The sequence below is a fragment of the Petaurus breviceps genome, unplaced genomic scaffold (assembly GCF_028583685.1).
Source record: "Petaurus breviceps papuanus isolate PSGF00001 unplaced genomic scaffold, PetGlider_PUasm1.0 138, whole genome shotgun sequence".
Classification (NCBI taxonomy): Eukaryota; Metazoa; Chordata; class Mammalia; order Diprotodontia; family Petauridae; genus Petaurus; species Petaurus breviceps.
Genome location: NW_027185694.1, coordinates 27,508,635 through 27,533,328, shown reverse-complemented (window position 1 = coordinate 27,533,328; position 24,694 = coordinate 27,508,635). Strand labels below are relative to the sequence as shown.

General features: G+C 41.7%; 2 protein-coding genes across 7 annotated transcripts in view; one reads left to right on the top strand and one right to left on the bottom strand.

The window, feature by feature from the left end:
- The window catches only part of UBE2I (ubiquitin conjugating enzyme E2 I), a 471,577-nt gene that overhangs the window by 4,246 nt on the left and 442,637 nt on the right, over window positions 1-24,694 (bottom strand). Inside the window, exons 2-5 of one of the 2 annotated variants that reach the window (XM_069108744.1) lie at window positions 12,302-12,456; window positions 4,328-4,406; window positions 4,046-4,129; window positions 1,365-1,437 (exon numbers count right to left, since the gene is read on the bottom strand). In XM_069108744.1, the coding sequence (XP_068964845.1) occupies window positions 1,365-1,437; window positions 4,046-4,129; window positions 4,328-4,393 (223 nt within the window). In that variant the 5' untranslated portion in view covers window positions 4,394-4,406; window positions 12,302-12,456. Of the gene's footprint in view, window positions 1-1,364; window positions 1,438-4,045; window positions 4,130-4,327; window positions 4,407-12,301; window positions 12,457-12,773; window positions 12,913-24,694 lie in introns of those variants that run through there. The other variant, XM_069108736.1, reaches the window with a different exon arrangement.
- LOC138177511 (zinc finger protein 397-like) overlaps window positions 13,200-24,694 on the top strand; it is a 90,619-nt gene continuing 79,124 nt past the window's right edge. For all 5 annotated transcript variants that reach the window (XR_011172529.1, XR_011172530.1, XR_011172533.1 and 2 more), the window contains exons 1-2: window positions 13,200-13,920; window positions 16,177-16,254. The gene's annotated coding sequence lies outside the window, so the exon portion shown is untranslated. The remainder of the gene's footprint in view (window positions 13,921-16,176; window positions 16,255-24,694) is intronic.

Here is a 24,694-nt window from a genome sequence, read left to right as displayed (position 1 = left end):
AGTGAATAGAGCACCAGCCCTGGAGTCACGAGGACCTGAATTCAAATCTGGGCTCAGACACTTAACACACAAAAAACTAGCCGTGTGACCTTGGCCAAGTCACTTAACCACAACTGCCCTCCAAAAAAGCAAAAAAAAGAAATAGGTACTGCTTCTAGAGCTAAGGTCTATCAGTAGTTACATCTTGAGTCTATTTGAGATTCAGTAGCCACCCTCCTCCCCAATAAAAACAAAAACCCCAAAACTAATAGTTAACCCCCAGAGCCCCTGCTTAACTACAAGGATAATGCTAACAGCTTTCTTAGACAAAATTACAAACTATGATCATGGTCTAGAGAGAGGGGGAAAAAGAAAAAAAAAAGCCTTTTCAATTTGAAGAACAAAGCTAGAAAGCAGTAACGGAGATTCTGGAAAACGAGACAATACAGACTAACAATCTCACTCATCTGTTCCCTTCTCTTAAGTGGATTAGTGGAACCCAGATGAACTCTTCCCCATCCCTGCTTTTTGTGATCCAGCACATGTTCCCAAAGTAGCCAGAGACCATGGTGACTACAGTATGGCATAATAAAAACAACACTGATTTTGGAATCTGGTTCAACTCCTGGCTCTGCCTCTTACTACTTTGTGTAACTTTGGGTGAATCACTTAACTGTCTCTCAGTTTTTTCACCTCTAAAATCCTTTTAAAGTTCAAACATCCTATGATTACATAGGTAGGTATCGAACTGTCAATAGCACTACAGAACTTGGCCAACCTGATCTAAGGCCATCTAAGCCCATCTGTTCAGTGAAAAACCACATTCTGGGTTTTTAATGGGTGGGGAATATATTACCAATTTAGAATAAAAATCATCCATCTTCCAGGAACACAGCAACTGGTTATGAATCTTTTAACATACTGAGTTTTTTAAGGATCCTGAATTTCAAATGTGGTTGCATCTTTTCCCCAAACTTACATTCTGTTTAGAGGACTATACATTATCCAAGATATGAACAACAGAAGACAACAAATAAAGTTTGTACAATGAATTAAAAAGAATTTCTGAACCTAGCCAATGAAATCCCCACACACAAAAGGGGCTGTTTTGAGCAGGTAATGTTCCACAATTTCCAGGCCAAGACCTAACAGCCTTGGTGCACACAGAATATAACCTGTGGTTCAAACTGTGGCTATGAAGCATTTGTGCTAGTAATCAAAGTGAATCTCAAGTCAGTCACATTCATCTCAATTACACATTCTGTCTTTAATGACTGAATAATTTTCTTGGTAGGCCCAAGGGCTTCCTCAATCCCATGATCTCAGGAGGCCTTTTGGTTACTGCAGTTAAGAAGACCTACCTACTTAGACTTTACTGTACTTACATTTTGGTGGTGAAGATGGATAATCATCCTTAAAAAGCATCCGTAGTTTAAATAAACCTCCTTCCCATGGTGTCTGCCAGGGAATTAAACCAAAGTTAGGTATGTTATTTGCCTCTGGTATATGATAAGCAGAAATAGGGAGGACGATTACTGATGTCTATTACACACCCCAGATCTGTCTGGTACCATATAGCTGATTTAAACAAAACTGCCTAATAAATACACAGGTAGAGTTCACAGAGAGCCAGGAGTCTGTACACAATTTCAATTAATCAACAGGCATTTACTGAGAGCACTTACTATGTGCCAGGTATGGGGCTAAGGATACAAAACAAATACAAAATCAAAAATAGTCCCTACCCTTGAAGCTTACATTCCAATGAGGGAAGACAACATATAATGATCAGCACACACAAGATAAATACAGAGCAGATAGAAAGCTAAGCTTAGAGGACATGGCATCAGTAGCTGGAGAAAAATCAAGAAAGCCTTGTAGAATAAGTGGTGTTTGAGCAAAAGCTTAAAGGAATCCAGTGATTCTAAGAATCAGAAGCTGGGGGGAGGGGGGGGTGTTAATTCCAGGCATGGAGATACAAAGTGGAGTGTGAAATTCAAATGGCAGTAGGGCTGGATTACAGAACAGAATGAAAGGTGGCTTGAAAGGGAGCAACAGACCAGGTAATGAAAAGCTTTAAATGCCAAAGGATTTTATATTTGATCCTGGAAGTTAACAGGAGGCTACTGGAGTTTACTGAGGAAAAAGGTAACAAAGTCAGACCTATACTTTAGGGGGAAAAAAACACTATTAGGATTTACAGAGGATGGGATCTGGTGGAGATCTCCACTTTGCATTTATCTACTAGAGAAACACTGAAAGCAATGGTATGAAAGAAAGAAGTAGACTAAAAGTCTTTGAAAGTTCCTCATAGTTCTAAATCCCAGGAACAGTGTTCTGGCAAAGAAAGGTAATGGAGCATAAAAGATTACAATCTACGTAGCTACATTTTGCTAGCCAAGTTTCCCCCTGATTTACATCAGACACAGTTTCTTCATTGCTCATCTTAGGCAAGTTGGAGATTTTTGGCTGTCAAAACAGAGGCTGTGTTCCCTGCTCCAATTCATAAGAATTTCAGTATTCTAGTAAAAAACAAAACCACAACTATATTTTTACTTTATGAAATACCTCTCTTTGCCAACTTTCTCTCTGGGAAACGTATCTGTCTTATCTTGGAAACAGGCAATCAGAGAATGGCTGAATGGTGGAAAGTCAAAATAAAGGCCATAGACACTTTATACATCTCCCTATGATCACTCACAAAAGAAAAGAGTAAGAGGCTGCTTTTTAGCAAGACAAATCTAAGGAGGTCCTGATCAAAATAGCTGGGGTAGGGGGGCGGGAGGGAAAGAGAAAGGTTGAATGAACTGCTTGGGATGCAGCACTGTCTTTCTTGAAATCATATGCCTGAGCAAAGAGACCTGCCAAGCAGCTACTTTGATCAGTCAGGTCAAAAAGCTTTTGGTAATCCAATATATATTCCTTAGTTCAAAAGAGTCAGAAATGTTGACCATCACAAAATTACTTCAAGTTATTACAAGTTCCCTGACAGCATGAATTCTTTCATGCTTTGTATTTGTATCTCCAGCATCTAGATGGGCACCTGGCACAAAACAGGAATTTAGTAAATGTTTGCTGATTGACTAAAACAAGTAATGTCTCCAAGTATTTGATGAGAAAGAGGATACCCCATGATTCTTTTCATGGAATCCAGAGGATTATATAATTTCATGCCTAACACTTGAACTAGACAAACCATCAACTGTCTCAGTTCCAAAAGTTTCTAGCAGAGAGATTCCTATTTCCAATCATAAAGTCTGCAAAAGTCTCTTCTGGAACTATATAAATCTATTTTGCCTTGTCTTAGGCTAAAAGGATATTTAAAAGACAAAGACATCCCAGTTTCTTAAATACATATACACTCAAACAAAAGTTCTGATGCAATTATTTCCCCAGAGTTCTTTCATGCTAAATAGTTCTTCCAATCTTTCCTTCCAGGTCCTGTTTAATCATTTTATTCATTTATAAGGCTCTTCTCCAAATTATCAACCAAAGCCTTACTCTGGAAATTCTGTTGAAAAAAAAACAAGTTTGTCGTTAAGTATCACGGTGTCCCCTTCTACTCACTGCCATAAAAGTATAAAGTGACATGGTTACCAACATGCAGATACACTCTTTGTGACAACGACAATCTTAGCCCATTGTTAGCACATATTTTATATTATTCTTTCAGCACAAGAATGGGTGATACTGCTCCATCTAAACCAGCCTTGAAGATGGCTGTCCAGGATTAAAGTTGCAGTCTCCAGCACTGGAACAAAAGTGATCTAGTAAAGGAACTAAAATCACTCAATTACCCCACTGGGCCAATATTCTAATCAGAAGCTAAAATGGCCTACTTATATGTAAATACCTAGAAGTTCAAGTTGATGGATGGCCAGGGCACTAACAGTACCTTGAAAGTATAAGCAAATGGGAAAACAAACAAGCAGCCAGTTTGTTTTGGAAAAGGTTAGATCAGAAAGTTTTCACTTTACTTTGCATTCCATAGGCCAATTTCAACCTATATGCAACCTCTGCTAAAGTAAGAGACAGGTGAAAAAGGCCAGCTACTGAGAAATCTTACCCCTTTCTTTCCTGGAATGGCACATTCCCAGTTCATGAGATTCATTGTGCCATCTGGATTTTTCGTAGGTACTGCTACAAAGCCCTAAGTTTAAAAAACAAAAACAGAAGCATCAACTGAAGGATCTCAATTCACGTGCTCTGGAAACATAAATCCTATTAACTTTATCAACCAGTTTGGCGCATAGTCACACACCTGAGGAAACATTACCTAGCCACTATTTCAATTAGGAAAAAGCTAAATCACACTTCACATGTTACACAGAAATTGTATTGTACTTACAAAAGGATGATCTTTTCTCCAAGCTTTTCGCTCCTGTGCAAGTCTGCTGAGGGCTATTCCAGACATATTCAAAGTCCCTCTAGTACAAATATGAAAGAGACAGTATTAGGTCAGGACAGTCTTCAGCACTAACTTGATTTTATACCTTCTCCCTACCACCACTTTTTCTGGGGGAGGCAGAGGAAACCTGAAAATTTTCATCCATTACCTTTTGCCACAAGCAAGCACAGGTTACTAAAGGAATCAAATTAATACTCAAGAGATTGCAATGCTGGCAAGATAACTCCACCCAGTGTTTGATGTTTGTACTACACTAGCAGGAAATTAGTGCTCACTACAGACAAGACTAAAGCAGTTGCCAAAATAAGATCTCACAGAAGAATCAAGACACTAGATCTGACCTAGAGTTGTAAGTATTATATCCAGACTTTTCTTTTCACTCTACCCTGTTATACCCACACACCCTTCCTAAAGGGTCAAAGCACAAAAGTACTTTATAACACTTACCCATATCCCCCAAATCTCAATCTTCCCCCTGATGAGTGGAATATAATTTCTTTGAAGGTCAGGGTTTTTTATTTAATCTTGTCCTTCTAACCCCAGAGCCTAATGCACTGCCTTACAACACAGTAAGAATTTTACAAATGCTTACTAAAAAAAATACATCCCTATCTAATCCATCAGAATTGAAGCTAGCCAGTAGCACAATCTCACTATAATGACAAGGCCAAAACAGCAAAGGAGTGATGCTGGAAAGACTAGAGCATAGAAAGGATGGATGTTGGCTTGTGGCATCATTTGAATTTGGACCTTGTGCCACTGGTTTCAGTGTCTGCTTCTAAGCTGCTGAGGCTAGGCAGCAACTACTTTGGCAGTTATATAGCCCAGATACCAACCATATTATTACAGAGTTCTTGTCCAGGAGAATTGCTTATTTTGCAGTTAACAAAAAGAATATGGGAATCCTGTCCTGGGGCCTAAAAATTAAAAAAAGGGTCCGTGTGGAAAAAAAAAAAAAACACATTTAAAGAATAAAGAGCTTTAGGCTGTTAATTGTGGATGAAACCTAGAGTTCTCTTATTCACAAAGAAAGCAAAAAAGACATCCAAGGGAGAAGGAAGAATTGTGATGGTAGATAGGCAGTAAATAAAATTAGGTTATCCAGACACCTTGCATCTGGCAGATCTTTTCCTTCTCATTAGCCACTTTACAAAGTGGGAAGGACAAAGGAAAGATGAAACTCAAGCTCCTACCATCCTATGTATTCTGTGTATTTGTCAAATTCATACAGATATTTTGTGAAATGTGGTTGGGGGAGAGAACTGGATTAGAGAAGTGACTTAACCCAAGTCCCACTTTCCTCATCTATAAAACAGTGCTAGCTACCAGTCAATTTCTGAGGGTATCAATGTCCCTGTGGATATAAAAGAACTACTCAGATGGTCACTCAAATATACACCAAGTACTAATATGAAGGCAAAAGAATCTTTCGCTTAAAAGTAGGACTACAAAAGCTAGATTGTAGTATTATATATTAGACGTACTATTAAGAGAACATCCTTAGCAGTATGGTCACAATTTTTGGTTATGTTGCTTCCTTCAGAGAAAAGGTAGCAATGCCAATTCTGTAGTATAAATTAGTACAACTGTCTACTTTATTCACTTCTAAGTCTCATGAATGTTAAAAACCACCCATTCAGCTCTAGTGAAAAAGCTTTATCCTTGTAAAGTACAATGTATTTTTGGGATGATACTTTAGGCAATAACACTAACAGAAAAGTGAAAACTCACATATTATTAACTGTCACTCAGTAGTGGCTTAAATTACTCCTCTTTACCCAATTATGGACACCACTCCCCTCCCCCAATCCATTCTTGACAAGAGCTACTCAACAATGCTGTTTACTTGAATTTCACCACTCTCCCAGCTAACACAGCAAGAGAGTCCAAGAAAATGCATCACATGGCAGGAAAGGTATTCATATACATCTTATCAGTCCAGGAAAAACTGAGAAAAAACACACTCCAATTAAAGATCCTCAAACAAACTATGGAAGGAACTAGGTTTCAAGGATTTGCTTGTGTGTATTTACTATAGATTGAGAGCTTTACCCAGAAGCTTTTGAATCCCTCCCTCTTAAAAAAAAAAAAGCATTCAAATGCTAAAGCATCAAGCTTGGACAGAAGAGAAGTAATGTTTTTAGCAACAAATACTTCTCCACATATCTACAAAAATATTTATAGAAGCTCTTTGTGGTGACAACTGGAAATTGAAGAGATGCCCATCAATTGGGGAATGGCTGAAAATGCTTGTACTATGATTGTGATGGAACACTCTAGTGCTATAAGAAACAATGAACAGGATAGTTTCAGAAAAACCTAGAAAGATTTACACAAACTGATGCAAAGTGAAGTGAGCTGAACCAGGGGAACATTATACACTGAAACAGCAATACTGTATGATGATCAATTGTAAATTATTTTGCAACTCTGATCAATATAATGATCTAAGACAATTCCAACTTCTGGTTAAAAATGCCATCCACCTCCACAGAAAGAATTGATAGAGTCTGAATACAGATTAAGGCTTTTTTTTTTTAACCTTTTTTTGTTGTTGTCATCTTTTCTGTTTTTTGGATCTTTGTTTTCTTTTGCAACTTGGCTAATATGGAAATGTTTTTCATGACTATAAACGTATAGTCTATATCAAATTGTTTGGAACTCAATTTTAAAAAACAAATGTTAAAAATTTTTGTGTACAGATAACTGAGGAAATTTTTTTCTTAAATGTAAAAAAAAATGAACTCCTTGTGGACAAGAATCATGAAATTTTTAGATCTTCCTTAATGATTAACACAGTGCTTTATTACATTACATGTTTAATGTTTATTATTAAGAAAAAACAAAGAAAAGCAAAAAATAGCACTCCTCCAGAATTCTAGCCAGTCCATTTCTTTCCCATGTATGGATCTCCCATCACCTTCCTCACACATATATATTATTCAGTCTTGCATAACTGGATTCAAAAAAAGTTAAGGAACAGAATATATATATAGCTGAATGTATCACCAAGGAAGTTACCACATTACTCCTGAAAGGCCATGAATGAGGGTTCTCACTTAAAAACAAACCCAAACCTCAAACTCAGCAGCATCTCTATTTTAACAATAATCCTGAACCACCTTAATCTATAAACTGCTGCAAGAGCTCAGAGTGCTCAATAAACTTAGAAAAATTCATTTGATCCTTATAACATCCCTAGGGGAATGAAAAAAACTAACACAGTCAGTTCAAAGATAACAAAATGTAGAAAGACTGAAGTGATGTTCAAGGTCATCCAACAAGAGCTTGAAATCACAACAGATCTTTTGATTCTCACACCACTGTTCTATCTAGTTGTGCAGAGGTCTAACCTTTCTAGCTTTGAGTGCTGTCAATAGGAATAAGCAAATGCCTACAAGCAAGCATAAAGTATAATTATGAAGAAAAGAAAGGAAAAAGGCAAAAAAAAAAAAAAGACTTGGAATCAAAGGATCTGAGCTGAGTTCACACTTTGAAGCTTACTACCTGAAGAACTCTGAACTGGTCACTCAACCAGTCTGGGTCTCAATTTTGCTATCTGTAAAATGAGAGCATTGGATTAGATGATTTCTAAAGTCCCCTCCTGTGATAGTAATGGCATTTAAAGATTCCCCTGTATTGGCTTGGTTTTCAAATTGATTGTGTTAAAATACCCAGAGCTTGTTAATCCCACCTGTGGGATGGACTTGTTGATGTGAAAAGAAAGTCCTGAACTGGGAGGAGCTGGTGACGTAGATTTGGAGAGACAAGAGAGGGGCAGAAGAACTTTTTTGGAAGCAGCATCTCGTGGAGGCAGAGAGAGACTGATAGAATTGCTGGGAGCCACTTTGAATTGCCCTGGACTTGAGACCTGCCCCCTGAGCTGCCAAGGACTGAGGAGACATGGCTGTTTTGCTGGTACTTTGTCTGTTTTGATGTTGTTTTGCCAGATTTGTCCACTGGTGAAAGACAGTCCTTTTGTTGAAGAAGTCCTGGAACCTGGCTTTTGGTTAGGAAGCCCTGAGACTGTCCTGCAGACAGAGAGGCAATACTGTCCACTGGTGAAGGACAGTGCTGTTGTTGCAGGGGTCTGGAGACTGTCCTGCAGACAGAGTGAATACTGTCCACTGGTGAAGGACAGTGCTGTTGTTGCAGGGGTCCGGGAACCTTTCTGTTGGTTCAGAAGCCCTGAAGAAGGATTTTCTTGTTGTATGTTTACAGAGATCCTGGGAGAGGGCTTTGCTAATGTGTTCAGGGGTTCTAGGACTGTTCTACAGACAGAGGATAAATTCATGAAGGGACTGGCAATGTATCTTATGGCCTTGCTAAGCCTTGTCTCCCCAGGAACTAAGATTGCTGAGAACTTGCCTCGTGTCAAGATGAAGAAAAGACCTCCATTTGGGTATTAAGTGCTGTGCTTAAACTTGATGTAACTTCTGGGGTAGATTCAATTGTGATCCAGGGGTGAGGAACTTTTGACCTTTTTGTGCTGTGTGATTGATAAATAAAGGTATAGCCTAGGGGTGGAGAAGTATTTAGACCAGGGACTTTGTAATTGATTGAATGATTGGAAGGTCCTGGGGGGGGGTAGTCCTTGGAGATTATTTAATCACACTTAGTAAATGCTGTATTTTGAATGATGTCATGTTTTGATCTTCTCTGTTCTTGGTTGGTCACTGAATAAAATGGAGAGCACCTATGCTGGTATTTTGAACCTTGGGAAGTTGCCTTTCCTTGGCATTACATTACACCTCCTGCTCTAAAATCTATGATTTTATGAGAGGTAAGAGAAAGGAAGAGCTACAACGACCTCTGATTCCACAAGTATACTGGGCAAGAAATGATTGCTTCTATTCTATAATAGAAAACTAACTACCTATATAGAAAAAAAATCAAATTATATAATGGCTTTTCTTCCTGAAATTATTTATAGCTTGAATGAACAAGGGGTTGTTGGACAAAGTAATCTCAAGGTCAATTCCAACTCTTAGTCTTAAACTAAATTACCTGTTGCTCATTAGTTTATTTGGTTAGATACTAGACAAAGTGCTTTCTGCTCTTTTAGAAATGCTACGGTACCAGGGCGGCTAGGTGGCACAGCTAATGGAGCACTGGCCCTCGAGTCAGGAGGACCTGAGTTCAAATTTGGCCTCAGACACTTAACACACAAAAAAACTAGCCGTGTAACCTTGGGCAAGTCACTTAACCCCAACTGCCCTACCTTCCCCCTCCAAAAAAAAAAGTAAACTCCCTTCCAATTCTAGGATTCCTTGTTAATCAGGGGAAAGTTAGATATTACCTAATAGTTGTAAGTAACCAGATACCACTTTAAAATTGGTCTAACTTCTGAAACTAAGCACTTAATGGATTAACCAAGTATTCCTAGTAGTTTAAAAGCAGAAAAATTAAGTCAGGAAGAAATAACAATAACCCTGTCAAGTGTTCAGAGACAAAGTAAAAACACTCAAGTACACAGAGTTAAAGTGAAACATTGCAATTTTGTTTTTTCCTTACACTCCCTTTGATAATAGCTTGATCCTTACACGATAGCCTGAATCACACTTAAAAATGCTTCATATTCCCATTACACCTTCTATAACCCTCAGGTACGTAACAGTAACTATGAAACAAAGTTCTGGCACATCTGTTTAACAATTCAGATCTAGAAACTGAAACCATTCTAAAGTATCTATCTCCTAAACCATTCAAGATGCTGGGATGTGATCTATTTTTGTAACACAACTACAACAAATTGGTAATGAATTCAAAATTTAGTTAAATCCTAGAAAGGTCCCTCTTGACATCAAATCCTAACAGCATTTTCCCTATTAATGAGACATTAAAGATGTTTTTAAGCCACCATTCCTTTTAAAGTCTAGTAAAAGCTTAAAAGCTAAAATTACAGACCTGAATTTCTAATTTTACTTTATTTTAAATGCAACTTTGTTCTAATTACTCTCATAACAAGTAACACCATTAATTGTGATACTGAAAAATAAAAACATAAAATTTTTAACGTGTCCCATTATCTGGAATTAGTATACTTCAGGAAAACCTTTGGTCTTAGTAATGTTTGCTAAGTGCCTTGCTCAAGGTCACACACCCAGTGTGTCAAGTTTCTGAGTTCAAATTTGAACTCAGGTCCTCCTGACTCCAGGACCAGTGCACTTCACCATCTAGCTGCCTGTTTTGATCTTAAGCCACTAAAACCAAAAAAAGGACTGACAGTCTTATTTTTATGTTCTGTTCAAAGTTTTCTGTATGTTTAAGAATGCCAACTGAACCTAATTTGTAAAAGCCTTTTTTTGGGGTGGACTTATTGTACGCATACATTCTTGCCAAGTTTGTCTTCCCTGCTCACAGCTGAAAACTGGATTTTCCTTTCATTCTTCCTAAAGGGACAAGGCATCTCTGAAACACCGACAATCTTTGAAAAGTGAGGAGAAATCAAGGATAAAGGTAGAGAAGATTAACTGTTCACTTTCAAGAAAGCATGTATATGTAGGGGGTAAGAAGACTATGAGATTCTACTTTGAAGAGCTAAAATGGCAATCCAGTCTTCCCTCCTGCTAATTTCTCTCAATTTCTGCTCTCTATCAGGCAATACTTGTCTAGCAAACGCATGAGTTGTTAACAATAAAATCAAGAACAGATATTAGAATACTAAACTAACAAAAACAAATTAAAAAATCAGTGTCCCCCGTTCTCTTAATCCAACCAATCACATTTTGGCGGTGCATCCCTTTTCAAAGACCAGACGGATGGTTACTTTTTCTTTTCGGAGGTGGGGCAAAAGAAGGAGCGATTAGAATTACACTGCTATCACTGAGAAGCTAAATAACCCAGTTGAGTTTCTCTCCCTCTAGATAACTTTTAAAGTTCTATCAGTAACATCACAGGGGATTTTGGACTATAATTCAGCCATTCCTTCGCCTCTAACTGAAGTTTCACGCGGGTGTTATTTTGGTTGCAGTGTTACTACTGGAACACTGGATAACTGGGTTCATACTGGGGGCAAAACTCAACTCTGGAAGCCTTCAAGTTGCCCAGCAGCGCACACAACCCCTGCAATGTGCTCAAGTGCCCCGTCACTCCAGAAGTCTAATCAATCAAAATTGTTGGGAGAAGATGCAATGGGGGAGGGGTGTTAAGAGAGACATGGTTGAACATTTCAGGAGTACGTTCCGAGCAGCCCTTTAACACTGTTTTAAGGAAAGCCATCACATTCCGAGGGCAGCTCTCTGCGATATTTTTACTTACCCCCTTCTCAGCTCAGAACCCCCTAAATACCTGGGATCCCTCTGTCAAGTCTCTCCATCTCTCTGCAACAGGACTTAATTCAAAGGAGGAAGTCAACTCAATCTCGACGTGTGACCTTGGGCCAGTCCCTTTCACATCCCTAAGCCTCAGTTTCCCTATCTGCAAAAGAGGAGGCTTGAACAAGATGAACTCTTAGCCCCTTCTGTGGGGGATCTTAAGTCTACGATGACTCTTCCTCCCCAAGGAGGAAGAGAATTTGTCCTCCCCGTCTATCTACTTTGAGCGGCCCTTCGGGGGCCTCTGAGATTCCCAGGAGGGAGCGATAGAGAAGAGCTGCTGGCAGCAGAGGCCGGACTGCCCCCCCCCACCCCCACTCCGGCCTCCTCTGGGTGGAGAGGTGGCCCGGCCCAGTCCCGGGAGAGAGAGAAGCGTCCCAGCTCCCAGCCCGTCTCCGGGCCCGGAAGCCCGGTCAGTCCCGCTCACATTTCCCAGCCCAGGTCCGGCCCGATGGCCGCAGCCTCAGGCGGGGACGAAGAAGAGATGGGAGTGGGGCCTCGCCGGGCCTCGCCAGGAGGGAGGAGGGAAGTGGTGCTGTTGCTGCCGCTGCCGCTGGGCCCATTTCGGCCCGGCCCGGCTCAGAGGGGGTCGCCTCACCTCAGCGCGGCCGCGGCCCCCGGCAAGTGTCCCGGATCGAGGCGGAAGCTGCCCGGATGGTCGGTGGCTACGGCGCCGCTTCCCTTTGTCTCGGGACTTTCCCTCCGGAGCCCGCTCCGCGCGCAGCCGGACCCAAGACGGCAGGACCCCGGCGCGGCGCGGCGCGGGGCGGGGCGGGGGGAGGGGGGAGGGAGCCGCGGGCTGCCCCGCCGCCCGCCTGCGCCCGCGCGCCGCCGCCGCCACCACCCCCGCCGCTCCCGCGGCTCCCCTTCCCCCTCCCTTTCTCGCTGGTGCCTTCGAAGTCCCACCGGCCCCACTGACTAGACTGGTTCGCCTCCCTAGGGAACGCGACGGGGTATGAACTTAGGGCGTAGGGACCCCCGAGGAGTGATTTCTTCCACAGGCAGGGACTTAGCTACCTGTACACTTAAAGGAGCCGCGTCCCTAATATTAGGGACCATCTGCAAACTACCTTTCGGAATGAGTTCGTTCATCTGAAGATACGCGTGGAAGGAATAAAGAAAAGGAGGGGCAGGAAATCCCAAGGGCTCTTCAGATGCTTGGAGGGGGACCCCAAGGCTGCCAGTCCCCGAGGTCCCCTAGCCAGATAGAAATAAGCACCTTGGGGAAAAGTCAGCTGAGGCCTACAGATCAACCGTAGCATCTCAGTATCCGGTTGACCCCCACAAGCACATAAACCTCTGAAACCTTTCCGGATTGGTCACTTTGGAGGAATAGGCGGGGCTTACCTCAGATTCAACCAATGAAAGGGCTCGGTACAAAACTCTGGTTCCTGCGGGACAGACGGAAGCAGAATTGTAGACGGTCCCTAAATGACAGCGGGAGCCAGAACGGAATGGGGGAGGGGCGGGCTTCAGTGTGGGGGAGGGGCGGGAGCGAAGGACCCGGGGCCAGGGCGGGGGAGGCATTTAGTGGGCGATCCTCGCACGGCCTTCCTTCCTGGGCCTAACTCGAGGCCCTCCCTCCTATGTGTAGTGTAAACTTTACTTGGCTTGGCTCCAGGGCAGGCGGGGGGGGGGGGGGGGGGGGGGGGGGGGGGGGGGGGGGGTAGGCTTCAAGAGACCCGGCCGGGCCTGGGCCCAGCCAGACTGCTCTTCCGGCGAGGCTCGGGCTTGGCCTCCTCCCACCACCCGCCCTGGGGCCCTACGAACTGTGGGCTCATAGCCCTAGAGCATGCCTCCTTTGGATGGTGGAGGCCCCCCAAGCCCAGAGAGGTCAAGGCCCTTGCTCAAGGTCACTCAGGCTGTAAGATAGTGAGTCACATTCGCATTCAGATCCTGCGACGACCACGGTCATCTGCAGGGGGTCCCAGCGCTTTTCTTGGGTCTCTTCCTTTTTACCACATTAGAACCTCGAGCTGGGGACGCTCCACGTAGGTGATTGGAAAGGTCACATCTGTTCGGCATTTATTAAGAAGCTGCTTAAGGTGTGTAATGCATTTACTGAGACGTCTATCTCAAAGGATTAGAAGAGACCTCAGAAATCACCCTCATCCCGGCTTTCAAGACGCAGCTCCATTGCTGCCTCCTCCAGGAAGCCTTCCTCTGATCCCCACATTTGGGAGTGATAGACCTTTAGAAGTGGAAAGGACGTTGGAGGTAATTTATTTTACATCTGTGGCTCCCTGTTACCTACACAATAAAATACAAGCCACTGTACACAATACAGTTCCAATCTGCCTTTCATGTGTAGCTAAGTTTCTCTATAATTGGAATATATTTTATCATCTCTGTTTGCCAAAATCTATCCCTCCGACGGTCACCTCTTCCATGAAGCCCTTTCTGATCCATCCCAAATTTTCTTAGATTAGTTCAAGTGGAGTTATTCCTTTGCTCTTAGGCTATTCTATTTTATGTCATTCTTACTTGTAGACACAAAGCTCCCTCCCTAGTGGATGTAGTGCTGGGCTTGGAGTTAGGAAGACTCATCTTGCTGAGTTCAAATCCGGCCCCAGACACTTCTTAGTTACATGGCCCTGGGCAATCTCTTAAACCTCTGTGGCTCAGTTTTCCTCATCTGTAAAATGAGCTGGAGAAGGAAATGGCAAAGCACTCCACTGTCTCTGCCAAGAAAACCCCAAATGGAGTCACAGAGACCTACACAAATGAACATCGACAGCTTCCTCTCAAGTAGATTGTAAAATTATTGAGATCAGGAACTGTTTCATTATATTTGTGTGTCATCTGGCATCACCTCTTACTTAAGGTCCTCCTGAACTTGGTATTCCACATCAAAGGTACTCTGTAGGTCTGTGACTGCTCTCAATTGGGATGCAGAAATCCTAACTCCCATGCCCTCACTGATGTGTTCACTAATCAGTCATACAACTAATGGAAAGAAAACTAATAAAATATTTCTCCCATAAATCTAAAGCATCCCCCCCCCCCAAATATATACATGATGATTGGGAAGGGTAGACACATAGGACAAACTTATAGTTTTGACCTAATATTGATGTTCTCTGATTCTGTTATAGCACTGTTCCTGCTGGGCCTCCTTTCAACTGGCATCCTGAGGCATTCAGTCTCTGCCAAGTGTATAGGCTTTGGTGGTTTTCTGGGCATGATCTATAGTCTCTGCTGATAGGCATTCCTACAACTTGACTTTTCTGATTATCTTGTGGCTTCTACCACAACTAGGTTCATTGGAAATGAGTTTATGGTTTATATAGGCTCTAAATAAGTTCTTAATATGTGCCTACTTACTGATTCATTTCAGCTTTTGGCTTCAGCTGGAGCCTAGAAGTGCTAAGATGTACCTCTTAAACAAAGAATTGGCACAGCTGGCTCACCTTTTAGTTTAAAACCTTAAGGCTTTAAGTACAGCTCTTTTAGAAAGAGAGGGCCCTTTCTGTTCCCAGTAATCAGGCTAGGGAAAATCTTTAGGACTTTGGCTTTTTCTTCCATAGAAGGAGATTTTATGAATTCTCAGAGCTTTGGTACCTTCTAGATCTAACTGGATCATCATAAAGGAGTCAGGTGTTGAATGTTTGAATCAGTCACCCAATCCCACTTTAAGTAACTATCTTACCTCCATGACAACACTTCTATTGAGTCAATCAACCAGAGCTGTTAAAGTCGGTGCACTTACTTAAGCAAATTGGAAGGGGTGAAAGTCATTGAAATCTAATGATGATGAATGGGAAGTATTTGGAATTGGTTAAAGAGCCTTTTATCTGAGTTTATATAAAATAGCAAGCCAGTTGAGATTTCAGCATTTGAGTAACAGGACAGCTCAGGGGTTTGAGGAGTTCCAGTTAAGTCCCTAAGAGGGAATTGCTTGTCTGGGAAGAGAGAAGCCTTTGTCTTTTTCTATCTCTCTTTGAACTTCAAAATGTTGGAGGATATGAAGTTCTCTGGTATCCTACCAATGTTCCTGGAATTGCAGTTGCCATTAGCATCTTCTTCAGGAATTGAACACAAACTAGACTCTCTGGGGAAAAAGAGTTTCATGACTTTATAGGGAGCCCAGCAGAAAACTGCATCCTCCTTCAGAGTCCTTACAGAGGATTCCACAAATGGGAGGAAAGGTCTTCTTGCCCTCAAGAGCTGTGAGTTAACTCACTGCCACATGTGTTGTCTAAGATTAAGTCCTCTGGACTCTGGATTTACTATGAGGAAGTATACCCCTGGTTTGGGGTTAAATGGGGTGATTATATTAACTGTTCTCATGCCATCTTAGTAAACGTCTATTTCTACAAGTTAATTAAGTCAACAGTCAGTGATGTGTTATTTGTCCTTTGTTTTGGAAGAGGATTAATGACATCACAAGTGATATCTTGACTTTTGGATGAATTGGGTTTAAGTAAGGCAGAGTTCCACAAAGTCCTCATTCAGCCTCACTCTCTCTTCCAGAATCATTGAAGTCCTGTGGGAAGACAAAAGTCAGGACAATTGGTAATGGCCTGGGATGCAGTTGGCAACCTTACCAAAGTAAGTGTCTTACCAATCTCTAAGGGAATTACAATGACTGCTTCATCTATCTTCATGGCTGTTGGAACAAATTGTTCTCCTCTATCCATTCCACCTGAGTAAGTCTTCACATGCTTGGGGTCGATATCCCCCTAACCCACCAGTGGGTTTGAGATCTGTTGGTTCCCCTCAACCTGACTTAGCCCATCTGCCAAGAGAGTTTTACTGGGGTGTGGCTCCTTCACATGGGGCATCATCTTGGAGCTACAGGTAAGAGTTGGGTAACAGGTGGACACTAGAGGTGGATGAGCAGCCCTGAAATGGGCTTGGTAAGCCCTCACACCAGAGGTGCTACCCTGAACACCCTGGATAGAAGCATGGCAATATTACTAGAAAGTCACTCCCAGCCCCTCAGTATTGCCTCCTAAAACCTGAGAGGAGATGTAGGGACCTGTTAGTCTGTTAGTCTGAGTGGGGTTTGGGAGAGTGAGTCCCCAGTATGGGTCACATCAAGATTTACCTACACCTTTGTATTCCCAGCATGTTGTATGGTCCATTGCTTAATGACTATTTGAGGAATTCACTTTGAATCCAGCCTACCCCTCTTACTTAGCAAGAATAAGTGGCTTATAATAATAATAGCTGGCATTTGTACAGCTCCTGCGCTAAGCACTTCAGTATCTCATTTGAGACTCACAGCCCTGTGAGGTAGGTGCTGTTATTATCCCAGTTTTATACATGAGGAAACTGAGGTAAATAGGTTATATGACTCGCCAGGGTCACACATCTAGGATTTATCTGAGGCTGGATTTAAACTCAGGTCTTCCTGACTCCAGGCCCAGTACTCTATCTGCTGCACCACCTTGTTGCCTCTAACTTCCTCATGGTTTCACAGGTGATCCTTCGCTGTTCATACCTTTAAAATAAGTCTGTATTCATTCCATAAGCACTTATTCAGCACTCACTTTGTGATAGGCATGATGCTAGGGAAACAAAAATGGGAAATAAAACTATCCCAGCCTTTGAGAAGCTTGCCTTCTCTTGTGGGAAAGTGAATACTATATACACAGATAAGTGAATTACAAAATATATGCAAAGTCAATATGGGATATGTCTCTTTTGCACTATAGCTTTTCCCCAGAATCCTGAAACAGTATTTCAAGTTGAACGGGACCACATAGGCCATCTGCAGTAATGCAACCAATATCTGGCCCAGGAATTCAATTTATAACATCCCAAGGAAGTAGTCATTCACTCTCCCAACACCTACAGAAACAAAAAACTAATTAGTCCCACCTCCATCCCCTCAAGGCAATCTACTTTTGGATAGCTCAGACTGGGAATTTCTTTCTTATGCTGAGTCAAAACCTGCCTGCTCTTGGCTTCTAGGTCAACAATCGGAAGGCAAGCAAAACAAGTCCAACCTCTCTTCCCTATGGCTGTCATTCAACTATTTGAATGAATGAAAAGCGTTTATTAAGTGCCTGCTTCAGCAAAGCATTCTAACAAGTTCTGGGGGTATAATCTTTTCTTTAAATGAAGTTTCAGATTTAAATCAAATAGAAAGGTGCAGTAATACAGAAGTGAAGCAGGTGGCAATGCATTATCCTTTGGTGTCCTTTCTGTTGATAAAACCATATCTATTTCTGAAATTGAACCATTTGCCAGTGCTCTGGACTTTGGTGGCAAGAACTTTCTTTTTTGGGTCTTTAGAGGCTGTTGCATCTCAGCGGTGATTGAGATGTTCTGTCTCCACAAGGATTGCCCCTTTAGTAGAAGCTGAGCTGGAAGTAGGAAAAGGAGTCACAGTGCACTCTTACTAGGACTTTTGGGCTGTGGGTGCGGTGCTGTCTCTACTGGGATCCAAGGGAATGTGATAGTTGAGGAGTACCTGCTGCCTCTCCCCAGGACAGCTTTCTGTCTAAACTCTGTTGGTTTGAATCCTGCATCACCAGTTGCCTTTTGGACATCTCTAATCAGATGGCCCTCAAACTCAAGCCATCCAAAACAGAACTCTTCACTTTCCCTTTTTTTTTATGTTGAGGACATCACTTTCCTTGCAGCCCCCAGGCTTATAGACATAGGGTCATTTTTCACTGCTTCCTGTCACTGACATTCATTCAGTTGCCAAAACTTATTTCTATCTCTGTACCCTTCATGAATGTGTCCATGTGACTTTTCAACCCACTATTGAAATAACCTCCTGATTGTTCCCTGCCTTAAACCTCTCCTCACTCTAATCCATCTATCCCACAGCTATCAAAGAGACTTTTCTAAAGAAAAGGTATGTTACTCCTACCCCCTACTCAGTAGATCCTGCTGGTTCCTTATTAGCACTCAGATCAAACATAAATTCTTTAAAACCTGTCCCCTTCCTAGTCTTTTTTTACTTATTATTTACTCCCTTTCCAATCTAGCCATGAAGGCCTGTTTAATGATCCTCATGCTGAGTGCTCCCATCTCCTGTCTCCGGGTCTTTGCTTTGGCTATTCCTCTGTCTGGACTGATCTCTCCTCATTTCCATCTCCTGAAAATCCTAGTTTTCTTCAAGATTAAGCTCTAGCCCCAACAGGAAACCTTTCAGGTCCCTTTCTCAGAGGGCCTGCCTTCTCTAAGGTTGCACTGTATCTACTTTGTGTGTGTCACATAAATACCCATGTAACCCTGCTTCCTTCAAGGTGGCATTAATTTTCCTTCAGGATTGCCATGTGACCTGTGCTGAGTCAGTATTAGGTAATGTACTCAGCACAGGGTCCCCCAAGCCTGGGACTTACAGCCATTAAAAAGTTTGTACTCACTTCTGCTGACCTGCCTTTCTTCATGAGCTCTCTCTCAAAATGTATCTTACCAACTGAAGGCCCTTCTCCATCACTTATCAAGGCTCATTGTTCACTCAGCTGCTCTGGAATATTGTACAGTCTCAGGGACTGAATAGGTCTCTAGTCCTCAGGACCCTCCATTTTTCTCTCCCCCCAACCCTAGGCCTATACTGCAGGGCAACACCTACATAGGTATATAGGCTGTTCCCCATTAGCTTGGAAACCCAATCAAAACTGGTACTGTTTCACTTTTGCCTCTGGATTCACAGTATTTACCACAGTGTCTAACAGAGAAGAATTTCTGTTGACCTTCCAACACAGTTAACATCAAATGAAATATAAGACATAAAAGTAAGGTAAAAGATGGTTTTAAAAACAAAAGGCAAGGTAAATAACAAAGGATTAACACTGCAACAAGGACTCATATCTTTTACGCCTAAATTCCTAGGGATTAGAAACTGCAAGTCTACTTCTCTTTCCTCTTTTTCCCCATCCTATCTTCAACACAGCAAGAAAGAAACCTATCATGGGAAGTTGCTGGAATTCATGTGCACAGCAAGTGGTATATCCCTTTCCTTTGGGTTCAGGAATTTCTCAGAGGTTCCTTTTGGGTGGAGGGTATTGTTGAATTTTAGTGCCTTGGGTGTATGGGCTTATCATTTGGGAACAAATGGACAAACCTACCTCTGTCTCCATGTCCTGACATCACTGCTACTTCTGCTATGTTAATCCCAGCATGAGTCAGACACAGCTGAAGGGAAACATCTTTTTAACATCAGTGAGTGAGGGGAGGCCTCGTTACTTCATGTTCATTTTCTTCTCCTTTTTTCCCTGTTCTACTCTCCTTCACCTTCTTGTTATCTTGTCTATTTTGGAAGATCTATGTCCAGCCTCCCATGGGCATTCTGTAAATGTCTCGTTCAAGTCGGGCTTACACAGCCTGGCTAACACAATCCCGACATCCAGGTAACAGGAGGCACTACAGAACTTGAGGACACATCTGTCAGTGGCAAGAATGGCCTCTGATGTTCTCTGACATAAGATTGTGTTAGTTTTTGGAACATTTCTCATGTTAAGTTTGTAGTCCAGGGGCGGCTGGGTGGTGCAGGGAATAGAGCACCGGCCCTGGAGTCAGGAGGACCAGAGTTCAAATCCAGCCTCCTTGGGCAAGTCACTTAACCCCAACCCTACCTTCCCCCCTCCAAAAAGAAAGACCTCAAGACTTCTTTTTCATCCTGACTACTGTTTAGCCACATCTACTGCATCTTTCTACTTGTGAAATTTATTTTTTCAAGCTAAGTGTATATTTTAATATTCAGTTCATTACACATAACCACCAGGTAGTGGGCAAGGAAAACAGCTTGTGAGGCAGGGGACCTATGGAGGCACTCACTTGCTTTCCATTCAAGGTGACTGATTTTGCCTGGGGACTCATGTCCCTTCTAGGGAAAACCAAATATTCTGCTTTCTGGGGGAAGGAAAATGGCTGTTCACCTCACTTGTTCTTCCTGCCTCTGCACCTATACTGACTTGTATTTCTTATATGCCCAGAGAAAACCATTTTTCTTTCTTTCAGGAAAATTGTTACACAACTTATTCTTATCCCTATTAAGTGGGTAGCTCCAAAATCCTAGCTGGTTTGCTATTGCAAACTTTAGGTTGACTTTACAGTCTTATTTACAAAATAGCAATAACTTAGATCTCTGTCCCTTCTAGGTTGCATACATAATCAAGCAGGATAAGAATCTCTGGCTAGTGCATTTTATAAGAAAAATTTTTAAATTTTAAAGTAACAAGGAATAAACAAGTTTGTTCACACCATTCTACTTTCACTAGTATCTAGAAAGGAGATTTGCAGCTTTCAATAAGAAGTGGAAGAGACTACTGGCTCAAAGATGGTGGCTTCTCCTTGGGATTGGTAGTGGTAGTGAACAGAGAAGAAGAAATAGCCAGGTGTCATCAATTGGACTAAGGGTCTCTCTCACTGCCCTAGAGGGCTCCCCTCTTTTCACTGGAAATCAGTCCCATTCCTTCCACCTGCAATCTGGGTACCTTGTCTTCTCAGCCATGGCTCTGTTTTCTACTGACCTGACCTGCTAGCTTGTCCTCAGGCTCATTTTTCAGCAGCTGCTCCTGAATGACTTCTCTTGAGCATCTTTCTTCTTTCAATGGCTTCTTCCTTCTTCCCACCAGCCTCCTTTTAAGGTCAGGGTCATGAGTGGAACTTGTGTATCCAAAGTAACTTTCCATTTTGCAGGTTTTTTCCTTGTTCCACTTGTCTCTGCCTCTTGTTGCTGTTGCCAAAACTGGAGTTACAAGGTCTAGCCTTAGATTCAAGAGGCTTGTTTTCAGCTCTTTTATCTGACACATACTGTCATGCCCCAGTCATGTCCAAGTTATTTAACTTTTCAACACTCCAGGCAGCTCTCTGGTGAGAGAAGGAAAATATTTCATTAGATGTTTTCTAGAACTTAATCTTGATACCAATGCCTTTTTGTGTTGCCTTTGTTCATACATAGCATTATAGTCATTCTATATATGCTCCTTTTTCTGCTAAATTACTCTGTCAGTGTAGATAATTCTCCTTCCCACATTTCTCTGAAGTCTTCATAGTTGTCATTTTCAATTCTAATACTGTAAGTCACAGAGTAAGTGCTAATCAGTAATGGCAGGAGAGAATATCTTCACTGGAAGTTTCTTCTATACCAATAAAATCCCAGACATGGTCCAAAGATTTCTTTTTTGAGTTTCTCATTTGTTATTTCTTATGGTACCATAATATTTCATTGTATACTAGTAATGCCAATGTGATACCCATAGCAGCTGCTATGAATATGCATATGTATTTCCAGGGTAGATTCACAAAATATAATAAACTCTCTTCAAAGGCAAAACCAAAATATTTATTTGGAACATAACTATAAGGATAATAGTAAGATTTAACAAATGTAAGAATTTTTATTTACTTATTTACTTTTATTTACTATTTAATAAATTTACTTTTAATAAAAGTAGGATTTAGCAAGATACTCATCACTAATCCAGGAAGTGCCAACATCTCAAGCACTCCTACTGTCAGACCTCCCTACAAACAAGTTCCCCTAGACAAGTTCCTCCCTGTACTCTCTGCTCTGTCTCTCCTGCTCTGTTTCATCTCACTCCATGCTCAGTTGGGCCGACTTCTCCCACGCACTGGGCTCCATGTGACTCTGGCTATATCATAGCCATGAGCTGGGCCAGAGCTCAAAGCAGGTCACATAGGCCTATTAATGGGAGGGGAAGATATTCCTATTCCATTACTATTACTATACTACTGTTCGTTCAGCCACTCATCAGTTGATAAGCATCCATTTTATTTTCTACTTTTTGTTATCACTAAGTGCTGCTCTTTTAAAAGTGTGTGTGTATGTGTGTATGTGTAATAACAACCCTTATTTATCTTTGACCTTCTTAGAAAATATGCCTAGAAGTGGGACCAGCAGATCAAAGGGTTTAGATCATTTTAATGATTTCATCATGTAGGAAGGAATCCCTTTCAGATGTGAAGTTTTGCTTATGGAAAGGAGCAGAAACAGGGACAGTTTTTAAAAATAGGCTCATAGGGGTGGCTATGTGGCACAGTGAATAGAGCACCGGCCCTGGAGTCAGGAGGACCTGAGTTCAAATCCGACCTCAGACACTTAACACAAAAAAAACTAGCCATGTGACGTTGGGCAAGTCACAACCCCAATTGCCCTACCTTCCCCGCTCCAAAAAAACCACCCAAAACAACCAGGCTCATAGAGAAAAAATAGTTCATGTAAAAATGACATGTTCTATTGCATATAATAAACATGAGGATTTTGGAATTAATGTAGCTAGGGAAACAGATTCTTAGAACTATCAATAGCTATGGAAAAACTCTAAATTTCTTAGTTATAAATGGCAGGAATATGGATTTTGGATTATTATCAGAAGATAGAGGTGAATTATCTTACTAAAAAGACCCTGCTTTGGAATAGCAAGAATGCTGAGCTTAGGGCAGAGAAGAATGTAAAGCAAAGCCAACTCAGAAGAGAGCTCTCATTGGTGCTGGGTAGAAAGCTCAGAACTTGCACTGTCACCTGATAGAGGAAAAAAAGATGTTGACTTTGTTGCTTGGAGTAGCTGAGTGGAGGAAGAAAAGACAATCATTTTACTTTTCTCTGCATTGCCATTTGTTGCTTACAAGGTGGAAACCCCTCAGAGCTCACCAAGGGAGCCAACCTAACAAAGCTCTGCAGATCCCACACTTAATGTTTCTGCTTTTGCTGAAAGCAACACTATTGCAGAAGATGAATAACCCGAGTGGATCAGCCCTACCCATTAGTGAATTGCTGTTTGGACTGGACCTAAGGACCATAAAAGATATGACCCAGCATCTAGAATTGAGTCAGAATACCCCAGTGACACATTTTATGCATGTGCCTCCCTGATGTGGTTCGGTGACTGAGTACTCTCTTTCCCCAATATACACTGTGCATCAATGGGATAGGGTCCCTGGCTTACAGAAGGAGTATTATTATTGCTTTGCCTTTGTACCCAAAAGAAGTGTGAAGGAACTTTCTTGGTCAGTCCTCCTGAGGTCTCTGGCTCTGAATTCCCTTTATGAACTGTGTTCCTGGGTATCGTGGCAGTGGGTGCTATGCTCAGACTATACTTTCATAATTACAAATATGTGATATGTTCTTGATGAATCTAGGGTGTATGTTTGTGATGAACATTTCCTTTTCTAAATATTTATTGTCTCTTTAATACATATTATAATTTTGTTTTTAGGAATCAGTCAAACAAAAAAAGCCTATAATTTGCAGGCTCCATTCTCATTTCTTTTGAAAATGGAGACATTTACCTGATCTGTCTTCCACATGACAACCTTTCACATACAAGAAGCCAGCTATCATGTACCTCTGTCTTCTCTTTTCCATGGTGAACATCCCTACTTCCTTCAGTGCATCCTCATGTGCCTTGGTTTCAGGTATCCTTGCATTCCTGATCACCTTTCTTTGGACTTGCTCTAGCCTGTTAATAATGCCTTAAAATGTGATGCCAGACCTGAACATAGTACTCTAGATGTGGTATGACAGGGGACAATTGGGATTGTAATATCTTTTCTGAATACAATTTCTAACCTAGAGTATCATGAGAGTTTTTTGTCTACCGTGTTAAATTTAAATTTACAATCTAAAACAACAACCCAGATCTTCTTTCACGTGAACTTTTGTTTGGCAATGCCCCCCATATTTTTAAATGTTCTTATCAGATTCATTCCACTCCTCTAGTCTGCTATGATATTTTGAGACCTTGATTCTGTCATGCGATGGATTAGCTAACCCTCTCAGCTGAATGCCTTCCACAAATCTGATAAACATTCATTCCATCTAAGCCTTCATCCCAGTCATTGCTGACCTGACTGAGTGAAGCTTCTGGGAATAGATCCAGGTAATTTGCTGGTGCCCAATGAGACAAAGCTCCCTGAGATAAAACCTGGCCCAATGTCAAATCGTAGGTCATTGATGCTCTCTGGTGTTGACTGGGGATAGATGGAGGCATAATTCATGAAGGGAATTCACAGAGCCAGAGACTTCAGAAGGTCTGACCAAGAAAGCCCCCTTAGCACTCCT